This window comes from Tursiops truncatus, chromosome X (assembly GCF_011762595.2).
Source record: "Tursiops truncatus isolate mTurTru1 chromosome X, mTurTru1.mat.Y, whole genome shotgun sequence".
In the NCBI taxonomy this organism is placed as follows: Eukaryota; Metazoa; Chordata; class Mammalia; order Artiodactyla; family Delphinidae; genus Tursiops; species Tursiops truncatus.
The window spans coordinates 88,188,724-88,203,749 of NC_047055.1; the positions used below are offsets into that span (position 1 = coordinate 88,188,724).

The window sequence follows — 15,026 nt, forward strand, 5'->3', positions numbered from 1 at the left end:
TGGGAACATGACTTAAATTGCTGTGGCAACTTAGGCTTTGTGATTCTGCCTTTTCAAGAACAGGAAAGAAGAATGCCATGAGTTCTTCAGCTAACCTGGTACTGATTTCACTGATGAAGGCCCAGTTAATGCCTAAACAATGAGGGAATAAACTTTCATATAAAAGCATACATACACTGATATATACCTCACCTACTAAGTGCTAATTCTGAAAAAAAAATCAAACAACCACTTGCAGGTTTAAGGTAAATGTGTCTACATCTCTGGATTATCAAAGGAAGAGATGCCATCAAGCAAACATTTTAGCCTTTAATGCTAATCAACGTTCTCTGAAGAGAAACACTGTCCAAGTTATGTGTAACACGAAAGTTGAAGCACAGTGCATGGTACAAGAAAGCAATTAATTCTCAGTTGGTGTAGTTCTGTTTAAACTGACATTTCACAGAGTACAGGACTGAACTATCACATAATCGAATGATGTCATTTAAATGCATAAGGACTCATTCCATTTGCTATTCTGCAGGGACAACTCTACAAATGCCTGTTGGTTTCATTTAGGGAAGATTTAGAATGAATAATATGACCTGAGCAGGAAACCAACGTTAAACATGCTGGTGTCGAGGTGGCAACAAAATGACTTTCCTACCAAAAATCCTAACCAATTAAAGTTAATTGGGTACTGTGCAGGGAGAAAGCTAAGTCTATAGGAAACAGAAAACCGGTGGTTTACTACATAATGCTTTGTATAAGGAGGTAAGAGAGGATCACAGACATATCCATTAACATGTTTTGCACAGAGCTCAGTGTTCTGGGTGGCTAGTTGGAGAAACTGAATCACCATTTTGCTGAACACTCTGATCCATTTCTATAAATTACCAGAGTGCCTTTAATGAGACAGTGGTTAAGACACGGTGGCAATTTACAATTGTGCTCAACTACTGCCTGTGGGAAATCCTACCTTAGCTCTGCAAAGAATACTAGAGCCAAGTATTTTTCAACCTCATAAAATATTTCATTATTTTCCATACAATACACTTCTCAAAATAAATCAACTGATTGCAAAATCATGCTTTGGGATTAACAATAATCACACAGCATAAGCCATGTCTTCATACTTGATATAACTGCTTATGAAAGTCTGTTTTGTAGAGTTTCCTAAGTAGCCTGGAAACATATTGCAGTGGGCTGAATGGTGGCCCCCCAGAAGATATGTCCACATCCAAATTTCTGGAACCTGTGAATGTTACCTTATATGAAATGGGATCTCTGCAGATATAAATAACTTAAGGATTCTGAGATGAAAGGATCATCGTGGAATATCCAGGTGGGGCTTAAATCCAATAAAAAGTGTCTTTATAACAGAAAGGCAGAGGGAGATTTGAGACAGAAGAGGAGAAGGGATTATGACCATGGAGGCAGAGACTGGAGTGATTCATTAATCCACAAGTCAATAAATGCTGATAGCTATCAGAACCTGGAAGAGGCAAGGAATGGAATCTACCCTAAAGTCTTTGGAGGGAATGCAGTCTGGCTGATTTTGGACTTCCGGCCTCTAGAACTGTGAGAAAATAAATTCCTGCTGTTTTAAGCCACCCAGTTTGTGGTAATTTGTTATAGCAGCCCTAGGAAACTAATACACACATTTACCAAAGAGAAGAGTAACTTGAAGACTCTAGACAAAGAGGCCAATGAAATCTGGCCCTTGTCCATTGCTTCAGAAATAGTAAACTTCCAGGGAACAGGCACTCTGTGAAGTCTGGGGAACCTCGGACTGCAGAAATACCAATCAACTCATACCTATTTTTCTTAAGCAAATGAAGGCTAAATCCAATGACTACTGTAAACTTCCCTTCCACCTTTAGAAAAAAATAGACTTACATGGTAAGCCTGATTTCAATTTTACAAGCTAGCCAGATTAAACAGCATCAGATCCAAGGTTTCTAGAGAAGCATTTTTACTCAAGGCAGAGTGCAAGAGTCTGCCTTATCTTGCTGTAGAAGTCAAACATTTCAAGTATGAGGCAGAACATAAAATGCTGAAGAGGGGATAGGAATTTAAGTTCAGTACTCAGGAAGATATCTGCAAAGTGATATGAAATACATTTACCAGACTGGTCTCATGAATCTGCTTCTGGTAAGAAAAGTCATTTTTAAAGGTTTATAAAATAAACACAGGCAAAATAGTTACAGTGTATCCTGGGTAGAGGTATGAGCTTTATATACATATAGTGGCACACACATACATGCATATTTGTATATATTTTCATAAACAATAAAAGGATAAACGAAGAACTAAAAAATAATAATAATAAACAGCACAGAGGAAAGGGGAGAAAATAGGGAGAAGAGAGACAAAAGCTGAATCTTTCTGAATGTATTTTGTTTCATAGTTCGATATTTGAACCAGGTAAATGTTTTATATGGTAAAAAGTGAAATTAAAAATGTTTAGGGGACTTCCCTGGTGGTGCAGTGGTTAAGAATCCACCTGCCAATGCAGGAGACATGGGTTCAAGCCCTGGTCCGGGAAGATCCCACATTTCACGGAGCAACTAAGCCCGTGCACCACAACTACTGAGCCTGCGCTCTAGAGCCTGCAAGCCACAACTACTGAGCCCACACACCTAGAGCCCGTGCTCCACAACAGGAGAAGACACCACAATGAGAAGCCTGTGCACCACAACGAAGAGTAGCCCCTGCTCACCACAACTACCCCGCTCGCCACAACTAGAGAAAGCCTGCACACAGCAACAAAGACCCAACTCAGCAAAAAATAATAAATAAATAAATAAATTTATTTTTAAAAATTTTCTTTAGGACTTCCCTGGTGGTGCAGTAGTTAAGAATTCATGTGCCAATGCAGGGGACACGGATTCAAGCCCTGGTCCGGGAAGATCCCACATGCCGAGGAGCAACTAAGCCCGTGCGCCACAACTACTGAGCCTGTGCTCTAGAGCCCGTGAGCCACAACTACTGAAGCCTGCATGCCTAGAGCCCATGCTCTGCAACAAGAGAAGCCACCACAATGAGAAGCCTGCGCACCGCAATGAAGAGTAGCCCCCACTCTCAGCAACTAGAGAAAGCCCATGAAGCAACGGAGACCCAATGCAGCCAAAAATAAATAAATTTAAAAAAGAAAAGAAATAGGAAAAGCGTTACAAAAAAAAAAATCTTTAAAGAGAGGAATATGGGTCCCGGGACAGACTGCCTGGATTGGTCTACTGGTTTCACCACTTACTAGTTTGGGAAGCTGTCTAAATTCTCCATGTTTATTTACTTATTTGTAAAACAAGGATAAGAACACTTACCTCATAGGGGTAGTTGTAGGGATTAAATAGGTGAATTTATGTAAAGGTCTTAGCATGGTATTGGGCTCATTGTAACTGCTAAATAAATTCTAGTTGCAGTTATTTTATTATCATCATCATAGTCTCAGCTTTAGTTCTAAAAGCAGCAAGAAGTATATAGCTGAATTCTCCTCTCTAGTCCATAAAGTAATTGTTGATGGGTAAAAGGAGATGTGAGTTCAGGGCTCAACTAAAACATGCATGGTTTGACTCCCAAAGACAGTGTTCCCAAGCAAGAGCTCCATCGAGAACTTTAACCAACATTCTATAGGTCATGCGGTAATACAGAAACTTCACAAAATGAAACATGGCTATTCGTTGCTAAATTAAAGATTGTGAATGAGGGATCTGGATGTTGACATTGACCTAGGTAATGAAGTTGAGAAGTTTTACAAGTTCTTAACTGTGTGCCTATTTTATATGCACTGGTAGTTTCCCCAAAAGTTCCTGAAACAAAAATGCTTTGTACTTACCAGATATCTGCTCATTTATGGTCAAAGAGGGGATTCACAGGCTAACATACAGCCCAGAAGCTATGCCAAGTCCAACAGTGCATGCACATCTTGGCCTCTCAGATGCTTGCAGAAACAAAGGAGGCCTCACTATGAATTCAATTAGAATATCAATGCTTAACCTGCCAGAGCCACAAAATGAAAATGCCCTTCATGGACAGCTCTGGCTTTTACTGTTCTCATTAACATCTCTCAGTGGACAGTTTCTTATAAGCACAGCTAGTCTGAACATTTCTGTGACATTTTTTAGAGGAAAAGCCAAAACATGTGCTTCCTGTATGACACAAAGGGGAACACTGTCTGGTCCATGTATAATGAAGCAGAGAGATTGATCAGTTTTGATTCATAGTCACTAAATCTGAAATACATAACTGACGACAAACAGATGTCACCCCCAAAGCATTAAAAAACAGCTGCAAACACGGTAACTCTATTTAATCAAGAGGAATTAACCGTAAGTGATTTTCTTAGAATTATACAATCTTAAGGCAAGAAAAGATTTTTCAGGTTATCTAAAAGAATCAACCACTTAAAGCAGAGAAAACCTAGCAAAGAATACAAGCTTGTTTTTATATCAACAAAAGTAGCCAGTGTTGTCAAGATACTGTGTCCCACGTTGGTTTTTCCAATGAAGCAAAACTTATTCAATTTCTAAGTTTAAAACTTTAAAAATCATGGAAATACTTTTCAGATAGTTTAAATAATTCTTAGGTTTCTTATAAAGAATAAATAGGACATTTCTGATGGCTAATGGGCTGACATCAACTGGAACATCGATTCCCGTAAAGCAATGTACTTTTGGGCTGCTTAGGTAGGTTTGATTATTCTCCTTACCCTGTATCAGAGGCATATACATCCTGTTAATGGAGGAGGAGGAACAATTGAGTCTGACTTGGAGATGTGAGCAATTTTCATACAAGAGATGACAACTGAGGTTTGCTTTGAAAGTTTTTCTCCCATTCCTCAATGTCCCTTTTTGTGCAGTAAGTGTGCATTTGCAAGCTTAGTACTTTTTATCTGCTGTGGGTCAGAAAACCAAATAATCAAGCTTGTTAGAAATACAGGTAAAGTGATATAAATAGGCTCTATTTGAGAGTATGCAGTGTTCTCTGCTGAGTTAAAATATATGAGCTTTCACTCTGTTGCTATGAAAGTCTTAGATATAATAAATGAGACTCTGGGCCTAGAGAAGATATGCAGTCAATCTTTTAAGATAGGTTGATATATTTTATAGACCAGTCAGACTAATATTAGGTGAAAATATGCAGGCTTTTGAGAAAGAATAAAAGACTTTTTAATATATTCAAATTGGTCATCTAGTACTATGAGCTTTTTCTAGGGCAATTAGCTTTTTAAAAACATCTTTTAGAATAGGAGCCCTTTTGAGAATCAGATGAAGGCTACTAGCTCAGAAAAAAAATACACATAAAAACATACCCTTAAAAGTCTGTATACAATTTTCAGAAGGTCCCAAAGCCCCTGAACCGTATGTGGAATTCACACACCCCTAGGAAATACTCCTCTAGAGGATAACTCAGGGAGGCACACACAGGAATCTCACCAAAGCACTAAACATCAAAGAAAATATTTGTCTATCAATGCAGCCAATTAAGCCCCAGTGAAAAAGATCATTTATATTGCACTTCAATGACTAAAAAATAAGGTTTCATCTTGGACCTGTAGAGAGTCAGAAAAAAGAAATTCTCATCTTTACAAGAAGAAAAAGGCAGGAGAGGCAGCAAATTAACGAGTTTTTGTGAAGCCATTAGAGAAATGAGTCACAGGACAAATAGTCAAACTCAAAGAGAGGCAAGCACGCCTGCAGGGAGACACAGGACAGGAGCATTTCCTTACTTGGGGCAGAAGCCACAGCAGGAACATTAAACTAGAAATTCTGATGAATCTCTGGGGGCTAAGTGGGGCCTACTATGAGAATATGAAGTTTCTGGGAGCTGTAGTCATAGGGGGTTCCCACCTTCTTGTAAGCTTTTTCTCTAGAAACCCAGGAGGCCACTCACAGGGAAGATGGGGGAGAACCTGGAGAAAAAGCTCCCCCAGTGGTGCTGTCTGGGTCGCTGGTGCTCAGTGTCCTGGCTCCCTTATTGAACAAAAGGCTTCATCTACAGAGGAAGGATTTCAAGTGAGGGCACTGGACTAGTGCTGTGGGAAGGGAAAAGCACCCAGCCTCAGCTTCCCTGTGTTACTCAACAGAGAAAAAAGCCTTCATCTGCAGGAGAGAAAACTTCAAGGACATAGACTGAGAATACCAGAGGATACCTGCTGCAGGCATTCAGGAAAATAGTGGGCAGGGGCAAAAATGCTCTATCCCTGAAGGCTACCTCCCCAACCTCACCCCCAGACACAGGACCACTACACACCCCAAAGACTGAGACATAATCAGAAGAGTAGAGAACACCACCCCTCCCTCATACCCTACCACCACACTAAAGCCTCCAGTGATAACAGTGGCTTACAGCTAGGAGAGCTGTAGAAGACAAAATCTCTCTGAGGACAAGCACAAGGGGAAAAGTCAAGAGACGAGACAAAAACAAAGTTATCTGAGGAATTCCAAGTCTCTGGTACCCATAGCAATAACAAATTTCAAACACTCTTGTACACTGCTGGTGGGAGTGTAAACTGATGAGACCCCTTTGGAAGATAGTCTGGCATTCCCTCAAATGGTTAAACAGAGTTACTATGAGACTCAGCAATTCTACACCTAGGTGTTTTTGAAAACATATGTCCACCTAAAAACGTGTATATGAATGCTCACAGCAGCATTACTCATAATACTCCAGAAATGGAGACAACCCAAATGTCTATCAACTAATGAATGGATTTTAAAAATGTGATATATGCATACAATGGAGTATCATTTAGTCATAAAAAAGAAATGAAGTACTGATACATGCTACAGCATGAATGAACTTTGAAAATGTTATGTTAAATGAAAGAAGCCAGACACAAATAGCCATATATTGTATTATTCCATTCATATGGAATGTCCAGAATAGGCAAAACTGTAGAAACAGAAATTAGATTAGTGGTTGCCAGTGGCTGGGAGTAGGGGCCCAGGGAGTTAACTGCTAATGGATAGGGAGTTTCTTTCTGGGGTGATGAAAATGTTCTAAATTTAGACTGTGGTAATGGTTACCCAACAACTCTGTGAATATACTAAAATCCACTGAATTATACACTTTAAGTAGATGAACTGTATGCTGTACGAATTATATTTCAAAAAGATGTTAAAATGTCTTTTAAAAAAGAACAATTGTTGTGGCATCAGTGGACATCACCTGAGAGGCTTTGACATCCACTCCCACCCAGCAATAATAAGGCATTCCTCCTCCTCAATGTGATATCAGCAGAGACTGGGTAGGGAGCCTGGACTATCACCACTGCCCATCAGTAATGCAGTACCCCTTACCACACCACTGCCCCTGCTATCAGTGGAGGTAACAAAGTGGGGATTTCCACCCCTGCCAAGTAGTAATGAGCCAACCTTCCCCCTTCCCAGAGGGATAACAGAACTACCTTCCTAGAGAGATAATAGAACTAGGATGGGGAGCCTAGGAATTGTGTAACTGGTGGTAAAAAGTCAGTGTCTCTCTTCCCCACTGGTGTGGTTATTATGGGAGCCTGCTAAAACAGATTTAAATAAGACTTAGTGTCTGATAACATAATACCAAAAAACAAAACAAAACAAAACAAAAACCCAGCCCAGGATGCAATAGGAAATCGTTCATAATACTAAGAACCAGGAATAAGAGACCATCAACAGATACCAGCACTGAGATGACACAAATGTTGGAATTATCTGACAAGGATTTTAAAGCAGCCACCATAAAAATGCTTCAACAAGAAATTACAAACACTTTTGAAACAACAAAAAAAGAAAGTTTCAGCAAAGAAATAAGAAGATACAAAGAATAACCAAATGGAAAATTTGAAATGGAATAATATAATAACTGAAATAAACACATAGGATAGGTTCAATAGAATAATGGAATTAACAGAATAAAGAAACAGGGAAAAAGAGAAATTAATCTAACCAACAGAAAGAATATACACTGAAAAAACAGGAAGAGTCTGAAGGACCTGTGGGAAATAACAAAAGATCTAGCATTCATGCAGTTGAAGTCTCAAAAGAAGAAAAGAAAAAAAGGTGGAGCTGAAAAATAGCTGAAGAAATAATGGCTGAAAATTTCCCAAATTTGGCAAAAGATATAAACTTAGATTCAGGAAGCTGATCAAAGCCCAAACAGGATAAACCCAAAGAAATCCATGCCCAGGCATGGATTTCTAAAGTTTTCTTTGGAAAACTAAAGACAAAGAAAAATCTTGAAGGCAACTGGAAAAGAAATGACTGATTACCTACGGGAGAGCAACCATTTGAATGAGAGCAATCTCTAATTAGAAACCATGGAGGCAAGAAGGAAGTAGCACATTTTTCAAGTGCCGAAAGAAAAGTTCTGTCAAACCAGAATTCTATATCAAGTGAAAATAACCTTCAGGTAAAACCAAAACATTCTCAAATGAAGGAAAACTAAGAGAACTTACCACCAGCAGACTCCCCCTAAAAGGACAGCTAAAGGGAGTTCTTCATATAGAAAGGAAATAAACAAAAGGAAAGTTGGAACATCAGGAATAAAGGAAGAACAAGAGAATAAAAATACGGGTAAATATAATAGACTACCCTTTTCCTCTTGAGTTTTATAATAATATTTTACTGTTGAAGCGAATATTCTAACATTGTCTAATGTAGTTCTCAATGTATGTAGAGAAAATATTTAAGACAACTATATGATAAAGGTGGGGGTGGGGTGGATAAACAAACCAAATGGTGGTAAGCTTCCTTTACTTCAAAGTGGTAAAATGTAGAGATCAGGAGACTGATGTCATGTTTGTTAAAGGCCCTCCCTTTTAAAGGTTGCTTCCCAAGAGCAACCACTAAAAATCTACACAAAGATATACCCTTAAAACCACCATAGAAAAATCAACATGGGGGAATTCGCTGGCAGTCCAGTGGTTAGGACTCTGCACTTTCACTGCTGAGGCCCCAGGTTCAATCCCTGGTTGGGGAACTAAGATCCTGTAAGCTGTGCAGTGCAGCCAACAAAAAAAAAAAAAAAAGAAAGAAAAAGAAGAAGGAAACTCAACATGGAACTTAAAAAAATGTTCAAGTAATCCACAAGAAGACAGAAAATAAAAGAGGAACAAAAAACCCAGAGAAAACAAACAGAAGAATAGTAAAATGGCAGACTTAAACCAAACAGTAGTAAAAGTTACATTAAATATGAATGTTTTAAATATGCCAATTAAAAGACAGAGATTGAAAGAGTGGATTAAAAAATGACCCAACTATATATCATCTGCAAGAAACTCATTTCAAATAAAAATTATATGTATAAATGAAAAGTGAAAGGATGGAAAAAATATACCATATACCATGTAAACAGGAATCAAAAGAAAGCCAGAAATGATATTAATATTAGATAGTATAGACTTCAGAGCAAACAAAATTACCAAAGACAAAGAGGGACATTACATGATGATAAATTCACCAAGAAGATATAGCAATCTTAAATATGTATGCACCTAACAACAGACCTTCAAAATACACAAAGCAAATTTGATAGAACTGAGAGGAGAAATACCCAAATCCACAATTACAGTTGGAGACTGCTACAGCCCTAACTGAACAACTGATAAAACTACTAGGCAGAAAATAAGCTGGGATACAGAAGAACACCATCAACCAATAGGACCCAACAACAGTGGAATACACATTCTTTTCAAGTGCCCATGAAACATTCACCAAGATAAACCATATCTTGGGCCAGAAAACAAACCTTGACACATGTAAAAGAACTGAAACATACAGACTATGTTCTCTGACAAAAATGAACTCAAACTAGAAATCAATAACAGAAAGATAGCAATAAAAGTCTCCAAACGCTTGGAAACTAAACAACACACTTCTAAATAATCCATGGATCAATGAGGAAGTCTCAAGGAAAATAAAAATATTGAAATGGATGAAAATGAAAATAAACATACCAAAATTAATGTGGTGCAGCTAAAGTAGTATTTAAAGGGAAATTTATAGCACTAAAATTCTTATACTAGAAAAAAGGAAAAATTTCAAATAGCCTAAGCATCTACCTCAAGAATCTAGAAAAAGTACAAAATAAAACTGAAGCAAGAAGGAAGAAAATAATAAAAGTAAGAGCAGAAATCAATGGAAATTGAAAAGAGAAAAATAAGAGAGATGATTTCACTGATATATAGAATAATTTGAGCAATACAATATATTATGTAGTACTGGATTATAACCCAAAGTATAAAATAAATATATGTCAGTCCATACTGATATAAATAAGTTATTAAATAAAAATTTTAAATGAAGGCAGCATCCAAGGAGGTTCTTACAATTGCTTAATTTTGGGAAACAATCAGATTATCTAATAAAAAGCTCTTGGCACAGAAAATTACAATAAATGGTACCTATGAGAGGTAGGCGTGATAACATCCATGTTATAATGACAAAACAAATGATTTCAGAGAGATGAAATAAACCAGCCAAGCAACACATGGAATCAATCTTTTCTAATGCCAAGGCTGGTTTTGTCCTACAATATCAGGTTCTCTCTTTTATAATAGAATGGGACATATAAATGAAAAAATTTGCTTCCAGTAGCCCAGGTCCCCTATCTCTTGCAACAAAAGACTGATATTCTCACTGACTCGGAGGCAGCAGGCCTTAAGACTCAAAGCTCTTGAGTCACTTTATGTTCGAGGACTGGCTGTCCTAAATGGGAAAGTAGCAAGGTTTCTTTCTCACCATTCTGTAGTCAAAGCCTCCTCTGGATAGGTGGGAAATTTGTTCTGCTCCTGTTTATGTGCGTTTTATTCCCTAAGTTTTTCTGCATGACACAGACACATATAAATACACACTGATATTCTACTCTGCCCAGAAAGGTCCCTGGCAAAAGGTGAAAATGAAAAGTGACCTCTGAGAAAGGGAGAAATGCTCTCTCTGGCTAACACCCTAAAGCAATGCCGCCCCCCCCCCCCCGCACCACCACTTGCATGAGGGCAGGTGGAACCTGGACTTGTTTCTAATCAACAGAATATGTCAGACATGATGGGATGTCACTCCCTCGATTAGGTTATGTTATGTGGCAAATGTAATGGGATGCCATTCTCATGATTATGTTATATAAGACTCAGTCTTGGGCTTCCCTGGTGGCGCAGTGGTTGAGAGTCCGCCTGCCGATGCAGGGGACACGGGTTCGTGCCCCAGTCCAGGAGGATCCCACATGCCGCGGAGCGGCTGGGCCCATGAGCCATGGCCGCTGAGCCTGCGCATCCAGAGCCTGTGCTCCGCAATGGGAGAGGCCGCAACAGTGAGAGGCCTGCGTACCGCAAAAAAAAAAAAAAAAAAAAAAAAGACTCAGTCTTAGCAGACTGGAGTAAAAGACTCTCCCCTAGCTGGCTTTGAAAAAGTAAGCTGCTGTGTTTTGAGACGATCTATGGAGAAGGCCACATGGCAAAGAACTACAAGCAGTCTCTAGGAGTGGAGGGTGGTACTCTACCAAAAGTCAATGAAAAAACAGGGACCTCAGTCCTCCAGCTGGAAGGAGATGAATTCTGCCAACAATCTGAATGAGCTTGGAAGCAAATTCTTCCCTAGTCAAACTTCCAGATGAGAACACAGCCCAGCCAGCACACTGATTACAGCCTTGAAAGACCTTGAACAGAGAGAACCCAGTCATGCTGTGCCCAGACTCCCGACCCACAGAAACTGAGATAATAAATGTGTGCTGCTTTAAGCCAATAATTTTGTGATATCGTATAATGCAGCAACAGTTAACTAATACATTCCCTTTTCCTTTGCAGCCAAGGAAGACTACTCATAGTAGAAGTGAAGATAGACAAGGTCAGTTTCTCATCATTTAATTATCACAGAGGAAAGTCTGTAGGATTCATAAAACAATTACCAAATCCAGGTGCAACCCTGGCACTTCGCTGCCCTTGAAGCAGAAGACGACTAGCCTCACAAGGACTGGCCCATTTTTCCTGGCCTGGTGGTAGTGCTCTGAAGGCTGTGAGGACATACCAGAGCCCAGATCTCCAATCCAGTCCTTTCCTTCTCTATCCACAACTTCCTCATCTATCCTTTCCTGCACTGCCTCCCACCTGCCAACTTAGCTCTTTCCTATCATAGGCCAGATCTTTGGCTCTTTTGGTCCTTCCCAATTCTCCAAATCTGGCTCCCTTTGACTTCTTGGCTAGGAGAGGATTTATATTCTAAAGCCATGCACTTAGGTGTCATCACCAAAATGAAAGCACAGTGAAGGTTACTGTTTTCCCCAAAGGAAAAAGGAAACGGAATCTTTCTTGAAAAACAAAAAAGTTCATCAGAAAACAAGCCTATCCATTGGCATGTAGTTTACTCCTCACGTCTCCAAGATCTGGGTATTGTAGATATGTAGGCAGAAGGTAGCTATCTGTCTATTTTTTAAGTCTTAAGAATTTAATATCTGATCTCACCTCAGCAGGTTTCTTGTGTTCATTTGGAATTTTTGACTTGCTCCTATACATTGAGCCAGAAGTAAAGGAAGTGGAAGGACCTGCAAAAGATAATTAGAAAAACATACTGAGACTTATTACCTGCTATTATAACTAAATGTCATCCAAAAGAATATGAAATATATGGTGGAGAAGAGCACAGTGACCTCATACCACTGAAGAAAACAGTTAAATTGCAACCAAAAAAGTTTCATAATGGAGTTTAATGACATTTATGGGTGACATCCCAGGGTGCAAAAGCTTCAACAGTGCTAACGCTGAGGAGATTCAATTTGGTGTAATCATATTTCATAATAACTTGGAATAACACAATTCATGTTCCATCTGGAGAAAAAGTATCTGCAAAAGCAACTGAAAAAACTAAAAATGTGGAGCAGGTAATCTGTGTAACCTTCAGCACTTCCCCAAATGCTACTGTTAATAAAGCTGTTGTCTTTTACAAATGATGACTCATCCAGTCAAACACTTAGTACCTGAGCTACAAATAGAACTGTAGGGCCTACAATTATGCTCTCATACTTTTCTTACTTTCTAGAAAAGGACTGTTATATCATTGGTAGATGTGGCTTTGTTGCTTGGGTAAATAAAAAGTGAAAAACAAAATGCTATATGCCGCATAAAACCAATTTTCTCACCTAACTTATCTATGTCTAATGAAATTTAAATAAGAAAAATGGTACTCCAAGCTTTCCTTCCTAGAAACATTATTTTTTAACCATTAAAAGAAGCATGAAACAGCTTGTCCTCAAGTCAAAGAAATCCTCAAGGATTACAGATACAGAGGTTACCAGCTGTTCGCTGGTTCTACTCACTCTCGTCTGAACTGTCACTGCTGCTGAGAGTTCTATGACGTTTCATCCTGGAGCATCCTGGGAAAGAGAACAACACTGAATAAAATAGTCAACCCACACATACCCATCCCAGAGGGCAGTCAATACTGCTCAAGAAGCAGCAGCAGGCAAATCACACAAATCAAATAATTTCTGTTAAGAATATTCTCAAATGACCTAGAGTGATGGGAGAAGAGTACTACCAAATTCTCCAATACACAGTGTGTCAAAGACTGGGTGAGGCCACATATTAGCTTTAGGAGGAAATCCAAGCAGCAGAGAATGAATGGTATAGGATTGGCTGGAGCCTCAGATGTGGCCACATGACCACTGTCCACCCAAACAAAGGGGGGCAGCCACAGGGTCATCATCAGCCAGGGATCCCCAATAAGAGAGGAGCAAGAAAGGAAAAAGCAGTTGCAAAGGCAGAGCTGTCAAGGGCCAAGGTTAAAAAGGCATGAGACATGGCTGGCTGAAGAAAGAACAAGTGAGGCATGTCCCATCTTTAAAAGCACAAACCATTGCTTTTCTGCCTGCCCTTTCTCCCCCTTTCTCACTTTCTACCTGTTCCCATCCCACAAACTAGCCTAATTTAAAATTATATCTATCTATCGCAAGAAATGCTACAGAAAGCTCCTATATCGTGAAAAATAATGTTTTTAATTAAAACTTCCAATAGTTTAAGCATCCTTGTGTGTGTGTGTGTGTGTGTGTGTGTGAGAGAGAGAGAGAGAGAGAGAGAGAGAGAGAGAGAGAGAGAGAGAGAGAGGGAGGGAGGGAGGGAGGGAGGGAGGGAGGGAGGGAAAGGGAAAGAGAGAAAGAGAGACCAGTGACAGATAAAAAAGAGGCACCACCTTTCTGGGAACACATCAGCACTAGAGAGTAGAAAAAAAGGAAAACATGGTAAGACACTTTAAGTCACAAAAGAAGTGCTGAAAATATAAACTAGAAAAGACAGTGATACAGTCAATAACTAACATTCTTTTATGCGCCACAGTATATAAAATGCTACTAGGGACAATCATGATCCAACAAGGAATAAAGGTCAGGGCTACTGCCTTCAAGAGACTCACAATCTACCAAGGAGATAGAAATCCAAGTACAAGGCCACGATGAGCAATCAGGAGTAACAGAAACAAAACTGTATGCTAAAAAGCTAGTAGAGCTCCATTTCTGGCATGACAATGTGAAGAGATTTGTGGATCCATTCCCCAGTGAAACTGGTGAAAATTACTTAAAAAATAAACAAAAAACACTCATTTAAAATCTCTGGAGGGCTTCCCTGGTGGCGCAGTGGTTAAGATCCGCCTGCCAACGCAGGGGACACAGGTTCGAGCCCTGGTCCAGAAAGATCCCACATGCTGCGGAGCAACTAAGCCCGTGCGCCACAACTGCTGAGCCTCTGCTCTAGAGCCTGCAAGCCACAACTACTGAAGCCTGTGTGCCTAGAGCCCATGCTCCACAACAAGAGAAGCCACAGCAATGAGAAGCCCATGCACTGCAACAGAGTAGCCCCCACTTGCCTCAACTAAAGAAAGCCCGTGCAGCAACAAAGACCCAATGCAGCCAAAAATAAATAAATAAAAATAAAGTTCCCTTTAAAAAAATAAAATAAAATAAAATCTCTGGAAATGGTCCTAAGGGCATACAGAAAATGAAGAAGCACTCATTAAAGAAAATCTACAACTCAGTACATAAAGTAAGAGTCCATGGTATTTGGACCTAGACCCACTCCCTCCATCCCC

The 15,026-nt window shown here is 39.4% G+C and overlaps 1 protein-coding gene across 7 annotated transcripts in view; it reads right to left on the reverse strand.

Moving 5' to 3' along the window:
* JADE3 (jade family PHD finger 3) overlaps positions 1-15,026 on the reverse strand; it is a 151,441-nt gene that overhangs the window by 58,257 nt on the left and 78,158 nt on the right. For 4 of the 7 annotated variants that reach the window (XM_033850087.2, XM_033850085.2, XM_033850086.2 and 1 more), the window contains 2 exons: positions 13,264-13,320; positions 12,413-12,492 (listed from right to left, as the gene is read on the reverse strand). In XM_033850087.2, the coding sequence (XP_033705978.1) occupies positions 12,413-12,492; positions 13,264-13,309 (126 nt within the window). In that variant the 5' untranslated portion in view covers positions 13,310-13,320. The remainder of the gene's footprint in view (positions 1-12,412; positions 12,493-13,263; positions 13,321-15,026) is intronic. The other 3 variants (XM_073798931.1, XM_073798930.1, XM_073798929.1) reach the window with 1 other exon arrangement.